The sequence below is a fragment of the Falco peregrinus genome, chromosome 6 (genome assembly GCF_023634155.1).
Source record: "Falco peregrinus isolate bFalPer1 chromosome 6, bFalPer1.pri, whole genome shotgun sequence".
Taxonomy (NCBI): domain Eukaryota; kingdom Metazoa; phylum Chordata; class Aves; order Falconiformes; family Falconidae; genus Falco; species Falco peregrinus.
In genome coordinates this window covers 2,492,870-2,510,961 of record NC_073726.1, presented here as the reverse complement: position 1 = coordinate 2,510,961, position 18,092 = coordinate 2,492,870, and the positions used below count along the sequence as shown (strand labels likewise).

Here is an 18,092-nt window from a genome sequence, read left to right as displayed (position 1 = left end):
TGGCAGCTTGTACGTGGAGCACGGTAACTGCCCCATCATCAGCTACATGCTCCAGCTGCAGGGTTACAAACCACAGTGACGGGCATTCAGAGACTGCTGGCGATATGGTTTTGGCCGCTGAGGGTCATGCGCAAAGACGGGGAGTTAGAGACATGCACACACCTGCAGGGCTATGATCTTACTGGCATCACAGAGATGTGGTGGGATTCTATGACTGGAGCGTTGGGATGGAAGTATACAGGCTCTCTAGGAAGGACAGGCGGGGGAGACGAGGAGGGGGTGTCACCCTCTACGTCAGTGACCAGCTGGAGTGCATGGAGCTCTGCCTGGGGATGGATGAGGAGCCGACTGAGAGCTGATGGGTCAGAATTAAAGAGAGGGCAGGGAGAGGTGACATTATAGTGGAGGGCTGCTGCAGGCCACCCAACCAGGAAGACCAAGTGGATGAGGCCCTCTATAGACAGACAGGAGCTGCCTCACATTCACAAGCTCTGGACTTCATGGGGGCCTTCAACCACCCCAATATCTGTTGGAGGGACAACAAAGCAGGGCATCGGTAATCCAGGAGGTTCCTCGAATGCGTTGATGATAACTTCCTTCTCCAAACGATAGAGGAGCCAATGAGGAGAGGTGCTAAGCTGGCCCTTGTTCTCACCAACAAGGAGGGGCTGGTGGGAAATGTGAAGCTCAAGGGCAGCCTTGGCTGCAGTGACCATGAAATGGTGGAGTTCAAGATCCTTGGGGCAGCAAGGAGGGTGCATAGCAAGGTCGCGCTACCTTGGACTTGAAGAGAGCAGACTTTGGCCTCTTCAGGGATCTGCTTGGTAGAGTACCATGGGATAGAGGCCTGGAGGGAAGAGGGGCCCAAGAAAGCTGGTTAATATTCAAGGATCACCTCCTCCAAGCTCAGGAGTGATGTGTCCCAACAAAGAGGAAGCTGGGTGAAAACACGAGGAGGCCTGCATGGATGAACAAGGAGGTCCTGGACCAACTCAAACACAAAAAGGAAGCCTACAGAGAGTGGAAGCAAGGACAGGTAACCTGGGAGAAATACAGAGAAACTGTCCGAGCAGCCAGGGTAGAAAAGCTAAAGCCCTGACAGAATTAAATCTGGCCAGGGATGTCAAGGGCAACAACAAAAGCTTCTGTAAGTACATTGGTGATAAAAGGAAGGCTAGGGAAAACACGGGCCCTCTCCAGAAGGAAACGGGAGACCTGGTTACCTGGGACATGGAGAAGGCTGAAGTACTCAACGACATTTTCGCCTCGGCCTTCACCAATAAGTGCTCCAGCCACACTGACCAAGTCACGGAAGATAAAGGCAGTGACTGGGAGAATGAAGAACTGCCCACTGTAGGAGAAGGTCAAGTCTGAGACCATCTAAAGAACCTGAAGGTGCACAAGTCCAGGGGATCTGATAAGATGCATTCCTGAGTCCTGAGAGAACTGGCAGATGAACCGGCTAAGCCACTATCCATCATACTGGAGAAGCTGTGGCAGGCCACTAAAGTTCCCATGAACTGGAAAGGGGGAAACGTAACTCATACTTTTAATAAAGGGAAATAAGGAAGACCCGGGGAACTACAGGCCCAGAGAACCACGTCCTCCTGGAAACTATACTAAGGCACATGGGAAATAAGGAGGTGATTGGTGACAGCCCAACGTGGCTTCACTACAGGCAAATCATGCCTGAGAAATTTGGTGGCCTTCTATGACAGGGTTACAGCATTGGTGGATGAGGAAAGAGTGACTGATGTAATCTACCTGGGCTTGTACAAAGCATTTGACAGTGTCCCACACAACATCCTTGTCTCTAAACTGGAGAGACATGGACTTGACGGATGGACTACTCAGTGGATAAGGAATTGGCTGGATAGCCGCCCTCAAAAGAGTTGCCAGTCAATGGCCTGATGTCCAAGGAGAGACAGTGACAAGTGGTGTTCCTCAGGGGTTGTTATTGGGACTGGTGCTGTTTAACACCTTTGTCATTGACATGGACAGTGGGATTGAGTACACCCTCAGCAAGTTTGCTGACAACACCAAGCTTTGTGGTGCAGATAACACGCTGGAGGGAAGGGATGCCATCCAGGGGGGACCATGACAGGCTTGAGAAGTGGGCCCACGTGAATCTCATGAAGTCCAACAAGGCCAAGTGCAAGGTCCTGCATGTGGGTTGGTGCAAACCCAAGCACAAATACAGGCTGGGCAGGGAATGGATTGAGAGCAGCCCTGAGGAGAAGGACTTGGGGGTGTTGGTGGGTGAGAAGCTCAACATGATGCGGCAACGTGTGCCTGCAGCCCAGAAAGCCAGCTGTATTGTTTAGCGCTCTGCCCGCTTTTTCAATCCTCGTGTCATAGTATCAGATCTGAATAATAATATATATTCAGAATGATGGCAGATTCTTATTTTCTACTGCAACTTGTTGAGGGTCGACATTCATTATTATATTCTTAACAAAGAAACCCTGACCCACAGAAAGATAAGAGTCTATCAACAGGATTGTGAAGTGAGAAAGTATCTGTAGGTATACAATTGCTGCTGTAAATGGTTACTAAAATGTGCAGAAAAGAGAACAGATGAGTCTCCATGCATATTTCAAAAATAAAATGCACCTTCTACCTTTTGAACAGAGCAACGGGCTGCCATCCAGGAATAGGAATTTAGCCTTGGGATTCCCAGTGGCTGAAGCACTACTGTCTATTGTCAGAATGAACCTGACAGACACCAAGCACACACGTTACAAGTCAATGCACCCGAAGTAACCTCTCAAAAAGGAGCACTGACAGCTGGCAGAGAGAGGCAGGGAACATCCAGCACTCGTGACACCAGCTCCTTAGAGGGGTTTGAAGATCCTCCTTCTTCTCTCTAAACTTTACCAAATTTGTCCTATGTGTGTTATAAGAGCATAATGATGGGGAGGAAATTCAAACTAGAGATTAGTGGCTGGTGGGAACAAAAGGATGAAAATTATTGCTATGCTTGGGGAAAAAAACCATTCAGTGCTTCAGTTCCTTAGACACAAGAGAAGCCTTCAGCATCTGGACACTTACCATGCCAGCGTATTTAAACCATCCCCTACTCTTAGGGCAAACAATGCTGACAACACATGGCAACTTAAACTGCAAGTGGTAGATGGCAACACTCTACTGCCAGCCCGTGTCATCTGGTTACTTTTAACTTGTTCACCCTAGTGGTGTGGTATCAGACACTCCTTCTCATGGCACATAGTCTTGCTGATCCCACAAGCCAGGAAGGTGAAAGCAGACCTGACTCTCTTTTCATTCACATGCTTTCAAGTTGTTGTAGTCAGTGACATGACAAGGTTTTAAGACATGTTACAGTTTCTAAGAAAATTAAGGAAGGTCAGTGATCTCACAATATCATGACAAGACTGGCTATCACAAGGCAACAAGGATATTCAGCCTGGGCATTGATTTACTGGGGGGGAAAGGAGCACTCCGTCCTTTAGCATCAGGAGCAACAACCATGTGTTGTGCGGCTCCCACAACCAGAAAAAGGTCTGGATCCAGTTTTGACAGTTCAGTAAGCAAAGGTCAGTCAGGCTAAGACATACACGCGAGGAACAGATTTTGTAAAGCTTATTACAAAAATATGCGATTTACCTCCTTCTCTTTGAACTATGTGGTACAGATGAACCATATGCAAGATACATTCCAGATCTTGATCTTGGTAGCCTTTCTCGTGCATGTCATCCACTGAGTCTGGGTAGATGACTTGATCACGTAGCGTTCCAATAGACATGTAGGGCCTGAGAACCAATACAGAGAAACCAGTAATCTGGAGCTGACTCCAAGCAAGCATATGTTGCTGACGCTCTATGGAGCAGATTATAATGCTTTAAACACCACGTTGCTAAAACTGGATTTATCTGTGGGTGAATGTTTGTTTGTTTTTTTTTAAACTTACCCTAGAGACATCGGGTAGTTTCTGTAACAGCTGATTACAGGGTAGCAACAGGGGTAGTATTAGCATGAAAACAAAATGAAAGATCAGGCAGAATAAACATCCACTTCATAGACTATTCTGAATGCTTTCACTTGGAATCAGGGAAACTCTATGCTTTATTCAAGGTTTGGTGCACTTAGAAATTTAGAAATCAAATTACACACTCACATGTGAAAAGTAAATTGTAACAAAACCATGGCTCAAACTGGAAAAGACTTCCGTGGTGCAGCAGGAGACATGCAAGTCAGGCAGGAGAGCACCGAAAGCCTGCTTTGCACTCTACTCTTCTGGACTGCAGAACTGAGACTGGGCATAACTTAGCTGGTTCTAGAAGCCAGTTTAGCACTTCTGAATTGCAAAAAAAGCATACATTAGAGAAGCTGATCAGCTTAAACCCTCCAGCACCAGCCTCCCTTTGCAAAGCACAAGCCTGAGCTGTATGTGAAGCAGCTTCTGGATCACGATGTTCCCAGATCAGGTAATACCATCCTTCTTACTGAAACAAGCTGTCTCCACTTTGGGACCATAGTCCTCAGTCATGGCTGTGTCCCTGGGACGGCTATGGACAGTCTCCTCAATGTCATGAGTTGTTCCCAGACTCTGGTACAGCCCAGGCCCCCAAATCCTCCTAGTCTCTAAACAAAGTCAGCTCAAAGAACAGTTTTACGGTTCTCTAAAAGATACCGGGCCAGTCAGGCTAGGATAGCAAAGGCAATCTAAGACACACCTATTTGACCATCTCTTTCGCTGCTCTCGTTCTAAGGATTTCTTGTGAAGGACAAATATCCATCATGTCTCACAGACACTGCTGATAGCTCTTGCAAGCTGGAAACACCCTGACAATGATCTGGGAGATTCTGAGTTTGGAAGGGAAGGTCAGACCTAAAGAACAGTCAGGCCCCAGACTCTGTTCTGCTTTTTGTGCCAAGAGTTACACTAACTCCCTTAAAGCTCTGTTGCCAGGGGATGATGACAAAGAGGAGCAGTTAAAATTGGGCCAGGAACAAGGAAGCTTCCAGGCAGCTTGCTCTTGCCACTGAGGACTACTTCCAACTAATTCACAGCGTGTTGGCGAGGGGTCAGTTTTCTTCCCTGAAGAGTTCTGGACCTGCATGGTGGGACGGTCTTAGCCATGCAGAGGCTTTCCCTGACAGAGATGTATAATACCTTAGCAGATTTCTTCCCTTCCCTTGGAGGTGTCTCTGCAGAAAGGGTGGATCTACCATTATTATTCTGAGAGTCCCGAAAATACACCACAGAGTAATCTAAGGAACTCATAATGCAACAGACGTAGAATTATAGAACTAAAGCTGCAACATGAACTGGAAGTCACATTCAAGCTGGCATCGGCTGCATTGGTTTTAGTGCTGCAGACGTCCATGGTGAAGTGTCTGTACCTGCCTGTAGTTAAACTACTTTCACCACCAGCTGAGCGAGGATGGGAAGGGCAGGGGATTCGAACTGCTCGCAAATATTTGGTCAGCTCCTTGCTGCGGGCAGGCACCCAGATGGAGCAAAACCAGAACTGCAAGTCAAATACAAGCACTGCTGCTCCTCTTTGCTCATTGTTCTGCTTTTTACTCATTGTTCTGCTTTGTGCTCATGGTGGGAAGAGTGCCATTCTGGGCTGCTGCATGAACACTAGCGTCCAGTGCAGCGAACCATTTATATTAATGGGGATACTGCAAAATCTCAGCCCTAAACATTATGTAACATCTTTAAGTAATGATCTACTACATTTCCATTGTACTCTCCATCTAAAATTCCAAATAGCTTTACTTCTTGCATATGCAGAAATCACCTCACTCGCTCCAGGCTACTGCCATCTCTGGGACAGAAGACAGCAACTCCACATGGGCTCAGAAAAGTTTGAATCAGGTTGTGCATAAGACTGTGTAATTTAGGTGAGGCTGCAGATAAGGGCAAGGAGGACGTGTATTTTGTCTGGGGTTTAATACCTTACTTTCATAAAGTATGATCCTGTAACGACTAGCAGCTCTGAGATTTAGCCTGCAGCACAATCGGGAAGGCAGTGCTCAAAAGCACCATGCCAGGACTTTGTTGCCACGCTGTTTATTGAGTCACCAGCACCGCTTCCTGGTACAACTGGATTTTCCTTGTGGTCTCCCATCTAAACCCACCAGTATTACCAAGCATGCCTCTCCCCACCTAGTTTGTAAAAATTAAAGAAAAGCCCAGCCTGCAGTGGAATAGCAAACCCTGTCAATTACTGACTAAATAGTAGAGACGAAGGACGGCTTATGGCTATGGGTCTGTCCTGGGAGGTGGGAGAGCACATTCTGCTTCTCTCATCCTATTGGGAGCCACCCATGTCCCCGAGGGGACACTTCATCTTGCTTGGTATAAGATGTCTCATTTGAGGCTCCACCTCTTGACAACAAAGAGAGGCACCTCTGTGGTTGTTCGGTCCCATTTATTTTAGGATGGCGATGGATCGGCTCCTGGGGATGTCTTCTCCCTCAGTGGGGGACAGAGCCCAGACAAGTAACTTAGATAACTAACTTCTAAAGTGCTAAAGTTAGATGAGATCTCATCTAACTCATAGTCTGATCATTTCATACTAAGCCAGATTTCTCTATCCATAACTTGAAGGCAATAACCTCCTTATCTGCCATGGGTGCCACAAAGTCAAACACTAAAATCTGTTAAACATCAGATGTTACTGTAATTGAGGTTACATGTGTGTGATAGCTAGACATTAAGTAGTAAGAAGTATGAGTAATTGGATAGAGCAACCATGAAATTTCACTTTGCCAGTAAGCTCCTTGTCAAAATACTGTTTTCATTACATTTTTAGCAGTTCAAACAAAACCCGTCTAATTGTCCTGAAGTAGCACCTGAGTTTAATTGAATTTAATTGATTTCTGATGGAGTTTTTCCTTTCAGCCAGAGTGTCTGTGTTCCAGTCTCAAAGAAAGCACTCTTACAGACTCTGAAAGCAACTCCTCTGCCGTGCAGCGGTCATATCTTTGGCAGTAATACCTCTGCAATTGTTAGTTTTCTTTCTTTCTTTCTTTCATTCTCTGCTCTCTGAAAAAAGATTCCTACACTATTTTTGAGAGACAGGATGCTCAGTAATGCTTGTTTAAAGCTTTGGTATCAAACCTCCAGAAAGGTAAGAAAACTTACTGATTCTTGCCTGGTTTCCTGGAATTTCAAGGCATCTACTGGAAGAGACACTCTCAGTTCTCATAAACTGACCTTTTCTCCAGCAGTTTGATGGTTTCATTTCGCTAGTAAGAAGCCATCATCCCTAAGGCTTACGGCTTCCCCCTTGCAGTGCAGGCTTTAAAGAAAGGTGACACAAAGACATGCTGTAATCTGAAGTCTGTGGTATGGACAATTCCCCAGTGCCCCATCGACACAAGACATTGTGTACAATGTTGGCAAAATATTAGAGAAATTGTATGGGGAGGAAGGGCAAGTGTTGCCGATGATATTGAGGTTACCTTTGGGGAGGGAGAAGGGGGCACATGCTACAAGACATATTGGAGTACATACCAGCCACGTTTCTTTCCAAACAGAGGACTTAAATGCTGGAGCTGTTAGGCATAAAAAGAGATGTGTAATGCCAAGTCAAAGAGATTGTGGATTAACACTGCACACTGCAGCCATGTAGTGCTAACATCTAGCACTTCTCTGATGTCTTGAAGAGCAAAGGGCTTCACTCTTCTGGGTAGCAAGTTAAGGAAGATGACTTGCTTAGATGTCAAGAAATTTCTGTTCCAAAATCGGAACAAGCCATACCCACTTGAAACGTTTACAAATACTTCCTGAATGTATTGAAAGGTGTTTTCATGCTTCATGCAAAATAAACTGCTGACAGAACTGATAACCTGTTCTGAGATCCATACTATCATTTTAAAGAATGACAGCAACTAATCGATATGCACTTCAAGAGTCTATAAAGCAATATGAATGGTCAGAGTTGTAATTATAAGCGCCCTGGAATAAGAAAGGAACCAAAAATATAACTTAAGTGGCTGGCATCAGATTTTAAGGGATATTAGCCCAATATAAGTGCCCAAGGAACTGCTTCCAGATACAGTCTGAAGCCCACCTTACCTTCCTTGCCACAGGCTGTGATTCACACTTCCTCCATGGCAGGTGTAGTCTAAAAACATGTGGCTTATGATTCTGGAACCCATCTGCATACCCCTGAATGAGCAGTCAGGACCTGACTTGCCATTTACTGTCCAAGTGTGTTTGCAGTTATTATTGCACTATTACTTTCAGAGATACACAAAGTTATGTGGGAAAATTATGTGTAATGCAGCTATAAACTCTTGGCTGACCTGCCTTTTAAGTTTCTGTTTCTGGCTGACAAGATGCCTCTCTAATATACCCAAATGGGAGAAAGGGGAACACTACATCTGGGATTCTCCTTTTCAGATAAATTGCAGACTGAATTTTCAAAAGGAGACTGGGACAGCTTCAGACTGCAATTCAGAGTGCTTGCTTTGACATCTAAACCAAAATGTATTCCAAATTTAGGCACCTCTATTTAAGAAGATGATACCGAAGCCCAAGCTCCAGCCATGGAGGTACCTTCCTAGGAAACTTGGCAGATTATAAGGAGTCAGTGCTTGCACTGAGGAATCTCCAGTCCAGAAAGCCAAAGGTACAGCTCACACCTACAGCTGTGCCAAAATGCTGTCTAATTCCCTAAGAGGTCCAGTACAGCATGGAGTATGAAAGCAACAGTTTTAAGTCCAGCAAAAAACACTGCAGCTACTAGAGATGCAAGATGAGGGGCTGTATGTCAAGCTAATGGTTAGCAAATCTCTTCCAAGAGCTGGGTTCAGGCTATGTTCTCAGCTTGCAGGGCATTAGATTCCTATTTTTCTAGGCTAGCGTCCAGGTTAAAGAGGAGGCAAAGGGAGGGCACCTTCTAATCTTCCCACTGAAGCAAGGAAACTGCTGCTAAGAGGCAGGAATCATGTCTGAAGAGACAGCTATTGGCAAGAGCCTAATTATATACTATACCAATCAAGTCTGCAATTGGAAGGGGTGAGACGTTAGTACCAGTCCTTGTGCCTTATATTATTTATGTTACTCCTTTTTCCCCCAATGTTCTTTTTAATATAAAATGCAGTAACTATCCTAATCCTTCAGTAGGACCGTAAAAACATATTAAAGGGGGCTCTAAACTTATTTAGGTCCCAGCTCTCAGGAGAGGGCTTGGTAGAGATAAAGCAGTTTAATGTTTAGCTCTCAGTTTGGCACCTAAACTTCAGTAAAAGGCAGGAGTTCAGACACACATTTGTATTTAGAGATTGCTGTGGATTAACTCTAGGTGGCTCCCTTTACCTACTAGACAATTTTTTTGGCTACTTTTCCAAAAGCCCTAAACCTCTGCCTGACTACCTAGGGAATGCACCTACATTTAGAATTTTCCATCATGTTGCCGGTGCCTCGATCCCATTTTTTAGGTGCTGCAATAACTCGGCTGGAATCACCTCAGAAGCACTCCAGCTCTTGCCGTGCTCCTGGTTTAGGTTAATAGTAAACACCTTACAGTTACCAAAAGCAGCAAAGCTTCATCAGCAGTGATGCTCAAGAAATGCCAACCTCCGCTAAGTAAACTGATCTGGATTCCTAACAGTTCTCGATGACATTAATACAATAAACTACTGATGGCACCACCACTACAACTTTGAGAAAATAAAATGTCTTGAATGAATGTGAATTAAGTTTTTTTTAAGTACTGTTGTATCCACTACTCTCACAAAGAAGGTGGTATCACCAAAATGTTAAAAAATAATAATATTATATTTAGCAAAATGTTAAAAAAGCAACAGGCTCAGTTTATTGCATTGTATCTAGTTCAAGGGATTTTAGGGCCAGCTAAAGTTTCAGCAACCTTCTGAAGATATAAATAATTGATCTCTCTTTAAAATACCCTACACTGAACTCTACTCTCCACTCATACAGAACTAGCCATGAACATCCTCTAAATATTTCAGACAGATCAGTTACCAGAGTGCAATGTAATTAGCTTATAGCCATTAACATAGTTAAGAGGAAATGAAATGCACAGTATGAAAGGCTGAATTCTCAATGCATATAATTAGAATCTGATATCAAAGGCTGAAAAAAACCCATACTAATCACTCTGTGGCTTTCTCTGCAAAGAAGCTATGCATAACTGCAAGCAAATAATCTGGGAGGAAATAACAACCAGGAAGGTAAAAGAAACCTATAATTTAAAGTGCTATTCATACTCAGGTATCATCTCATCTCATGATTTACTTATTCACCATTACCAAGATCATTTACAATATAACCAGAACTGGTCAGACGGCACAAAAGTTTAAGGTGAACAATTCACAAAATTATACAGTTCAGTCTATTTGTACCTTGTGACAGGCAGAGACAACAGAAAGAACACAAGAACGCATGTATAAAATTAAAAACAAACCCCAGACAATTTCTCCAAAATACACGCAGCTAATGCAATCTGACATAATTATACCTCCTGCAACGAATCAAATCAACCAGCCAGAAAAATGAAGGAAAAATACTCTCCTTCTCTTAAACATCCAGTTTTTGCAGGCCCAGTCTTTTCATACCTCTGGCAGTCCTGATAATAAAAGGATTATTTGGATGGATGATCATGAGGATCAATGAATTGAAGAGAGAACAATGAGGTGTTCTGGACAAGAGTCTAGCCGGCCAGTCCCACTAGGCATACCCCAGCCTAAGAGTATTTCTGATTTTTATCACAGCAGTGTACCACAATACGCAAGGCAGTTTCCCTCTTTCAGAACAATCCCAATTTATTCATGATTTTGCAGATAGGAAGTGAGACCTTACTTCACAGAGAAGAGTATGTATAGACAGTGAAGCCTCTAGAGCAGAGGCTGCTTTTGGTCTGGGTTTCTACAATGCTTAGCTGTCCATGGCATCATCTTTTCCATGCACTGGGATATGAATATGCAAGTAATACTAGAGCAATCGTGTGTCTCTGGTGAAATACCCTGCCAACAGGTCAGAAGTCACACATTCCGCTGACCTCCCTCTCTAATCCTCTGTGCAACACTGCATTACACAGGACAAACGTGACAATGCAGAAAACAGAGATGCACTATGTATATGGATACATGGAACATTATTATAGCCATTTTATAAGCATTATAGGTACCTGAAGTGGCCACAAGGGAGCTGTACTAATCTCTAGCAGAAACTAAAATTGATAGGGTATAATTAATGCAAAATGTTAGGCAGATAAACAAGCCTGGAAAAGTCTTCCCTCTTGGGAAAGACACGCTCCCATCTAAGCCAGGCTAGTGCACGCATGCTGAACTGCAGAAAAAACCTACCTGCTACATGCTACCACGACAGAACAAAGAACTAGAAATTCAGTGTTCTGGGGACTACCGAGCAGGATTTGCAGGAGAGAGTCATCTCAGCTACAAGTTACTCATCCAAGTCTGAGTTAGTCACCCCAGGCTCTCTTTGTAGTCAATGGAGTCCTCTAATGAAATAGTATCTCCAGCAGGTCTCATGCCTTAACTATTTGTCCTAGGACACAGGACGAACAGCTGCAGTGACCTGAACTGGAAGACTACTGCGTATTGAGGAGTTAGCGATCCTCAGAACGGTTGAGCTGCGTGGGCACAGGCCTGTGCTACACTTGGCTGCACTACGTTGGGCTGTGCTGTACCTTTAACTTGGCCTTCAGGCTTGTGCTGTGCTGTAGCTGTCACTTGGCTGCAGGACAAATTTTGCCAGCTAATCATAACAGAGGCGCCTGCAAACAACTCCCACTTGGCACCAGCAATTACACCGCCTGCTTTATCTTGAAGTGAAGCAGCGTGTTCTCATGCTAACTTCCTTTTGTTTGACAGCAGAAATTATAAATGGAATTGTTTACTTCTAAGAAAATCCTATCAGAGTGCTAAAGACCATAATGCCAGTGAACCTTAGCATGGATGGGATCAAGTGCAGCAGGCCATGCTGTGACTAGAGGTCCATCTGATGCTGTGCAACGCTGGGTTCCTAGCACTGGATGGGATGTTAAGTGCCACAAAGATGATGAAGAGACGGAGCATCTCACGAGGAAAGGCTGAGAGAGCTGGGACTGTTCAGCCTAGAGAAGAGAAGAGAAGGCTCCAGGGGATCTTATGTATATAAATACCTGAAGGGAAGGTGCAAAGAAAGTGGAGCCAAGCTCTCTTCAGTGGTGCCCAGTGACAGGACCAGAGTCAGTGGGCACAAATTAAACTAGGAGAAGCTATCTAAGCATCAGGAAACAACTTTTCACTGTGAGGGTGATCAAGCACTGGAATAAGTTGCCCAGAGAGGCTGTGGAGTCTCAGTCCCTCGGAGATACTCAAAAACTGTCTGGACATGGTCCTGGGTAAACAGCTCTAAGTGGCGCTGCTTGAGCACAGGGGCTGGACCACATGACCTCCAGAGGTCTCTTCCAAACTCAACCATTCTGTGATTTCGTGATTCTTTATGCTATCAACTTATTCCTTATCTCTAATAAAAGGATTTTTAATTAATTAATTAGAGAGTTTGAAGACCTTTCTTACTGGCATCACCAATGAACACCTGTTGCATTGCAACAGCGAATCACCCTCCAGAGGTAGACAGTTTGCTCAGTATAAAGCTCACACAAGAATGTCTAACTTCTAGCTGCCTAACTGAACATGGACGAATTCTGCCTTTGGCATATGAGTTGATGGTTTACTGCTTTAACTTGTTGGGGTTGGGAGTTGAATGCTTGTGTAAAAAATGGCTAATACTCATCTCTCTGCAAGATGGGTAGTTACTAGTGAATACTGCACTGTCTCCAAGAAATGCAGAACAGAACCACCGTGCCGAACAAAGCTTACATTTACCTTGGAAAGCACAGTGAGCTGGAGAAGGGACACAGGGCGAGATCCTCAGCCTGCAGGCAGGCAAACACAGGAATATACCCCAAGAAATGTGTCTGAGCGAGCAGACCATGGGGAGGCTGGCAGAAGACTGAAGGTCCAGTTCACCTTGGAGCTGGGACAAAGTTCTGGAGCTCAGGACACCGAGGCAGGCAAAAGGCAGGGCCTATAGTGCATGGGAAAGGACTACCACCTTCCCTTCAAGAGGGAGGTATTGGCTGTGCCTGCTGTCTGGGTATTTAAAAGCATAGGGCACTGTAATGACAGTTCCTGATTGAAAACTGTCATAAGAAGGAGGAGAAAGGACTTAAGGACTTATTCCCAGGGAAGACTACACAGTTGTTATTAGAGCTTTCAGCTGTCCTATCCTCACAAACGGTGGCATCCTTTCAGTCTTTTCATATCAAGCTTTCTATGCCAGGCAGGTTTTGCAGTTTATTTTCTTCAGTGCTTCCCAGCGTTATATAGCCAAGTTGCTTCTCATAATTTGATATGCATAAGGCATTTGAAGCATGCTTTTTGACAGTCCTAGGTAAAACATTAATGAAATAGTAAACATTTGTCATTCTGTTCATCTGTCAAAGATTCTATGTTGCACAGCTGCAACATAGGGCATTAAGCTGGAGATAACTGCTAATTACACTTCTCTGCAGAAACTAAGTCATGTAAATGCAACCACCAGATTACTCCCTAACATGCAAGTTTGTCCATACCATACGTTACACAGCAATCTCAGTTAACCTCTAGGTGAACTTGTTCCCCTGGCACTGCTATGAAAACTAAATTTTAAAGGTAAGTGGACTGTTAGTTTCAGCAAAATGAACCTAGCACAGATTAAATAGATTGTCAGTTGCTCTGCTGGATGGATCCTATAAATACCAGCCACATACTCCGTTCTTATAGTGTCTAGTGACTTCATATTCATAAAATGTTTGTCAAGCTTAACCTGACTATGTACTTAAAATTTTCAAAGCTTACTTTTCCCAGCTTTTAAATGAAGCTCCATAAACAGTCTGGCACATACATGGATGTCTGGAAAGGTGGTACAGGCAACATGGAATTATTGGTGCTGAATGGACACTGGATATTCAAAATTCTATAAGAAGCAGCAGGTGGGGGGTGGAGGCACTGCAAGCTCACGCTGGCAAGAACATGGTCTTCAAATTGCGTTATGCAACACAGAGCAGCTGATTGCCAGAGATCCTAGTAGAAATATTCCTGCAACTGGGCATCCTCGCAGACAAAAATTTAGCTCTTTTGAAACATTGAGGAAAACATTTCAAAAAAATGTAAATGGAGGAAGTTCTACTTACTAGTGACACCCATTTTTGTGCTGGAGCCAAAACAGGATTTACGTGCAGTACTAATACTGAAGCAATACGCAAAATAGGAGGAATACTGCTTTGATCACAAGAATGGATTTCACCTTTTAGTTGCATACACATCATGGTATTTAATCAGACATACAGCTGGCAGCACTTTACATTATACTTCTGTGTATCTGTCGCTTGGTAGAAATGCAGTGAGCTACTGAGTGGATCTTACTTCTCTGAATGACCAATTTCTTGTACACATCACAAATAAAAGGGACTTGGCTCACACCACGTTAAAAGACCACATTGTGCTTTAAGTGAGACAACTCCATGAGTCTGGAGAACGAGGTCTCTCTATCTATACAGAAGTTGGTAGTAATAGAACCTGCTTCAACTGAAAAGACCACCAGCAGGTAAAGAGACAATACTGAAATCTCTAAACCAAATCAAGCCTGGACTTCCCTGGCGATTCAAACTTGTCAACAAGGGTCTTCATTTGTATCAAGCGTGGTACTGGCTTCTGTGCTTCAGACTACTGCCCAGTAGGAAATGCACTTGTCTCCATATGGAGTAAAAGTTGAATATGGTACAACACATCTCAATCCCTCACCCACATTTAGTCCTCTTGGTGTTTCCCACAGCCACAGCTTGCTCCAGACATACCCCCAGTCTGAAGGGACTGAGGGTCCAAAACCTCGAAGCATGCTGAAGTCCTTCACAATCATCACTTCAGCTGTAGCCTTTAAGATTAGTGTTGGATTTATGTAAATACATTTTAAATCTAAACTAAAGCCCAATGCAGCAAGCTGACTAAAGCCTTCAGTCTGGGATTTCTGCAACACTTTGCCTAATAACAGGAAAGACTTGTGAGCTGTGCTTTAATTAGCTGACTCTTGCATCTGGCCAATAAGGCAAACACCTTGCATGGCTTGAGAGGGAGTAGCAGCTAATCCATAAAGCCATTTTCCACCTCTGTAGGTGAATCTTGTTCACAATGTGCTGCCAAGAGGTACTGTCATTACCTGGGATCAGTTAGCACATAGACCTAATTAAAAACTTTCAAACTTTACAGCTTTAAGCGAGCCTTCAGTAGAAATGGAGAGGTCTCCCAGTGATCTTGGCAGGCAAAGCTTCAGCTAACCCACAGGGCAGCAAGACAAGAACTTTTCTGTTCTTGTGAGAAAAGACAGGACTTCCTTCTATCAGTGAGAAGTGCAAGCATTTCTATACAAGTCCCAGTAAGCCGAAATCGTAAAAGCTATACCCTGGCTGAGGGGACAGCGTAACAGCCCTCTCAGATGCAAGGCCACACTTTTTAATCAACAGCAAAATACTGAGTTAACCTGTCTTGAATTGATCAATTTGAAAAAGGGAAAAGGAAGATATAAAGTAGCAGCTGATTTTTAAAGCAAACCTCTATGAAAACAGTATGCATAACTGAAGTATGTTATGTTTTGTGTTAACGTTATCTAAACACAGACCTTCCTCTCACCTGTCTGATATGTGGCGAACTTTACAAATAAACATACTTAAAAGGAGCACTATGAACTTGATAACAATAACAGATAGATGCAGTGTGCAGGGAAGCAGATATCTATATAGCGTGACATGAACGGATGGCAAAGTCCTGAAGGAACACGTCAATGTGCTGAAGGGCAATTAACTGCTAGTGCACTGTTGGCACGTGCAGAGTACAGCTTAACTCCAGCTAACCCAACTAAAAGGTTCATAGTTAAAGAAAGAGCAGTATGACCTGACAAGAAATAAGGATGTGCAAAATACAACATAGCATAGAGACATCTGAGCCATCTAAATGAGATGAGGCAACAGAACTAACATAGGCATATTTATTTGCAAGCACTTCATTTGGGCTACTTCTCTTAACAGACCACATACTAATGAGGAAGTAGTGTAACACAGAAGAACCATACATACTACATACGCACATACTTTCATATGTAATATAGGGTATCTGAAAGTTAACACAACAGTTTTTGTAAGATCAAATTGTTTAGGCAATCAAGATTTGTCTTAGGAAACAACCTCATTTTAATGACAGTGGCCACTACTAACTATCTTCACGCTTAAGATAACAATCTTCAAAGTTCATGTGCTTATAATGTAAAAATTACTTTCATCATTTCATTATTAATATCTCTTAGAAGTGAAATATCCTTGCTTGGTTCCATCCACATGATGAATATCCTTGGACTACCTGAAGCAAATCACATCAGACATTTGGATTACTCAACAGAGCCAAGGAGAAGAAATATATCTTTGCAGCTGATGCAACTTTGTTTAGTAGCCAAGGATATTTTTAGAATGCAGAAGGAAAAACACCAGACAGAAGAAGACTTGTAAAGGAACCCCAGATAAAATACCCGAAACAGAGCAGACATGCAAAACCAAACAGCTTAAGAGAGCCAGATAAACCTTTAAACCGTTACGTTCCGTACTGTCCTAACATTAATAAGAAGGCAACAAGATGTAGGTACATAAATCTTAAATTATGAAGAACAAACAACATTTAGTACTAGTATATCTTTGGTTGCCTCCATATTAGCATCTGACAAGCCTGGTGTTGAAGGAAAGAAATATTAGAAATCTGTTTGAATGACCAGTAGAAAGAGAGCGAATACAGAATTGAACCATCACTGTGACCACTGAGAAAGCGGTCAGGGTTGGTTTTCTACTAGAATGGTGCACAGAATTACAGAGAAACTATGCGTACTGCTGGAGAAACACACCCTTCTCATGAAAATACCCACATCAACAGTAGAAGCAATCTGAAGAGAAAAAATCAGTAACAATGGATAAGGAGAAAAAAGTACAATGGATTAAGAATTACTCTGAGCTCTACAAATGTGAATCAGTCCTCAAGAAAGACAGAGAAAATGCTGATGGACATTTTAGGTATGTGCTGTGCTAGGAAGACTGAAGAGTCGTGATAGAAGGTTACAGAACCAACACAGACTGTGTGAGACATCCCTCCATGCAAATAAGACAATAAGACACAGCTGGCAGAAAATTATTAATGATTTATATCAGTAACCCAGTGGTAATTACAGCTTTACTGCAGCTTTATGGTGCAGAAACATTGAGAAATATTCCTGTGCTGTTGTCAAGGTAACCTGCAAGTATGTAGGCGTGCAATTCTGCTGGCATTTGAATCAAATGAGGGAGAACTAAGAAAACGAGAGCCAACATGCAGAATCTGTTTCCTTACAACTGAAAAAGCTGAAATTTTTAATTGGAAAGCAAGAAGAGCTGGAGGAATTGTATGCTTCAGCTCACTAATTCCACAGAGGCGGAGTCTCCTTCCATGTTTAAGACCAACAGAGTAGGAACAGGACACAGTCTGGAGAAATCAGACTACCTTCGGATATGCTGCTGATATACTATGAAAAAGACTGACTGCTGCTTCAGTTCCTTCAGTGCTACATATACATCTTATGGTCATATCTGTAGCATTGGTACTCATGCTACCCACTACATATTTTTTTTAATTATTTATTACTTAAAATGATTTTTCTGAATTCTGGTTTGAATCACAATTCGTTATCAACTAGAGACCCACAAGCATTCATTTTTTCATTCATGCTACCTTCTTGACCAGTTAATTAAAAGAGGAATGCAAAGAGGTTGTTAACACAAATGAATTTTACTTTGCAAAAGAGGGATAGAGACGTAGAACAGCTAAGAGCACACATTCGGCCAGTTATGGATGCTCCAACGAGATGTGACAACTTGTTGAGCTGTGACAACTTGTTGAGCTGTGACCAGTTGCTAGCACTTATCTATCCTTGAAAACAAGCTGTTTCTGGCACCAATATGATGCTGGACTGCTTAAAACCTCTTAAAGCCTCCCTCTTTCCTGCCCACCACCCTCTTTAACAGGCTTGTCAG

At 43.2% G+C, this 18,092-nt stretch overlaps 1 protein-coding gene across 2 annotated transcripts in view; it reads right to left on the bottom strand.

Moving 5' to 3' along the window:
• ABCD2 (ATP binding cassette subfamily D member 2) overlaps window positions 1–18,092 on the bottom strand; it is a 49,820-nt gene that overhangs the window by 13,441 nt on the left and 18,287 nt on the right. For both annotated transcript variants that reach the window (XM_055807805.1, XM_005242317.4), the window contains exon 7: window positions 3,625–3,770. In XM_055807805.1, coding sequence (XP_055663780.1) covers window positions 3,625–3,770 — 146 coding nt within the window. The remainder of the gene's footprint in view (window positions 1–3,624; window positions 3,771–18,092) is intronic.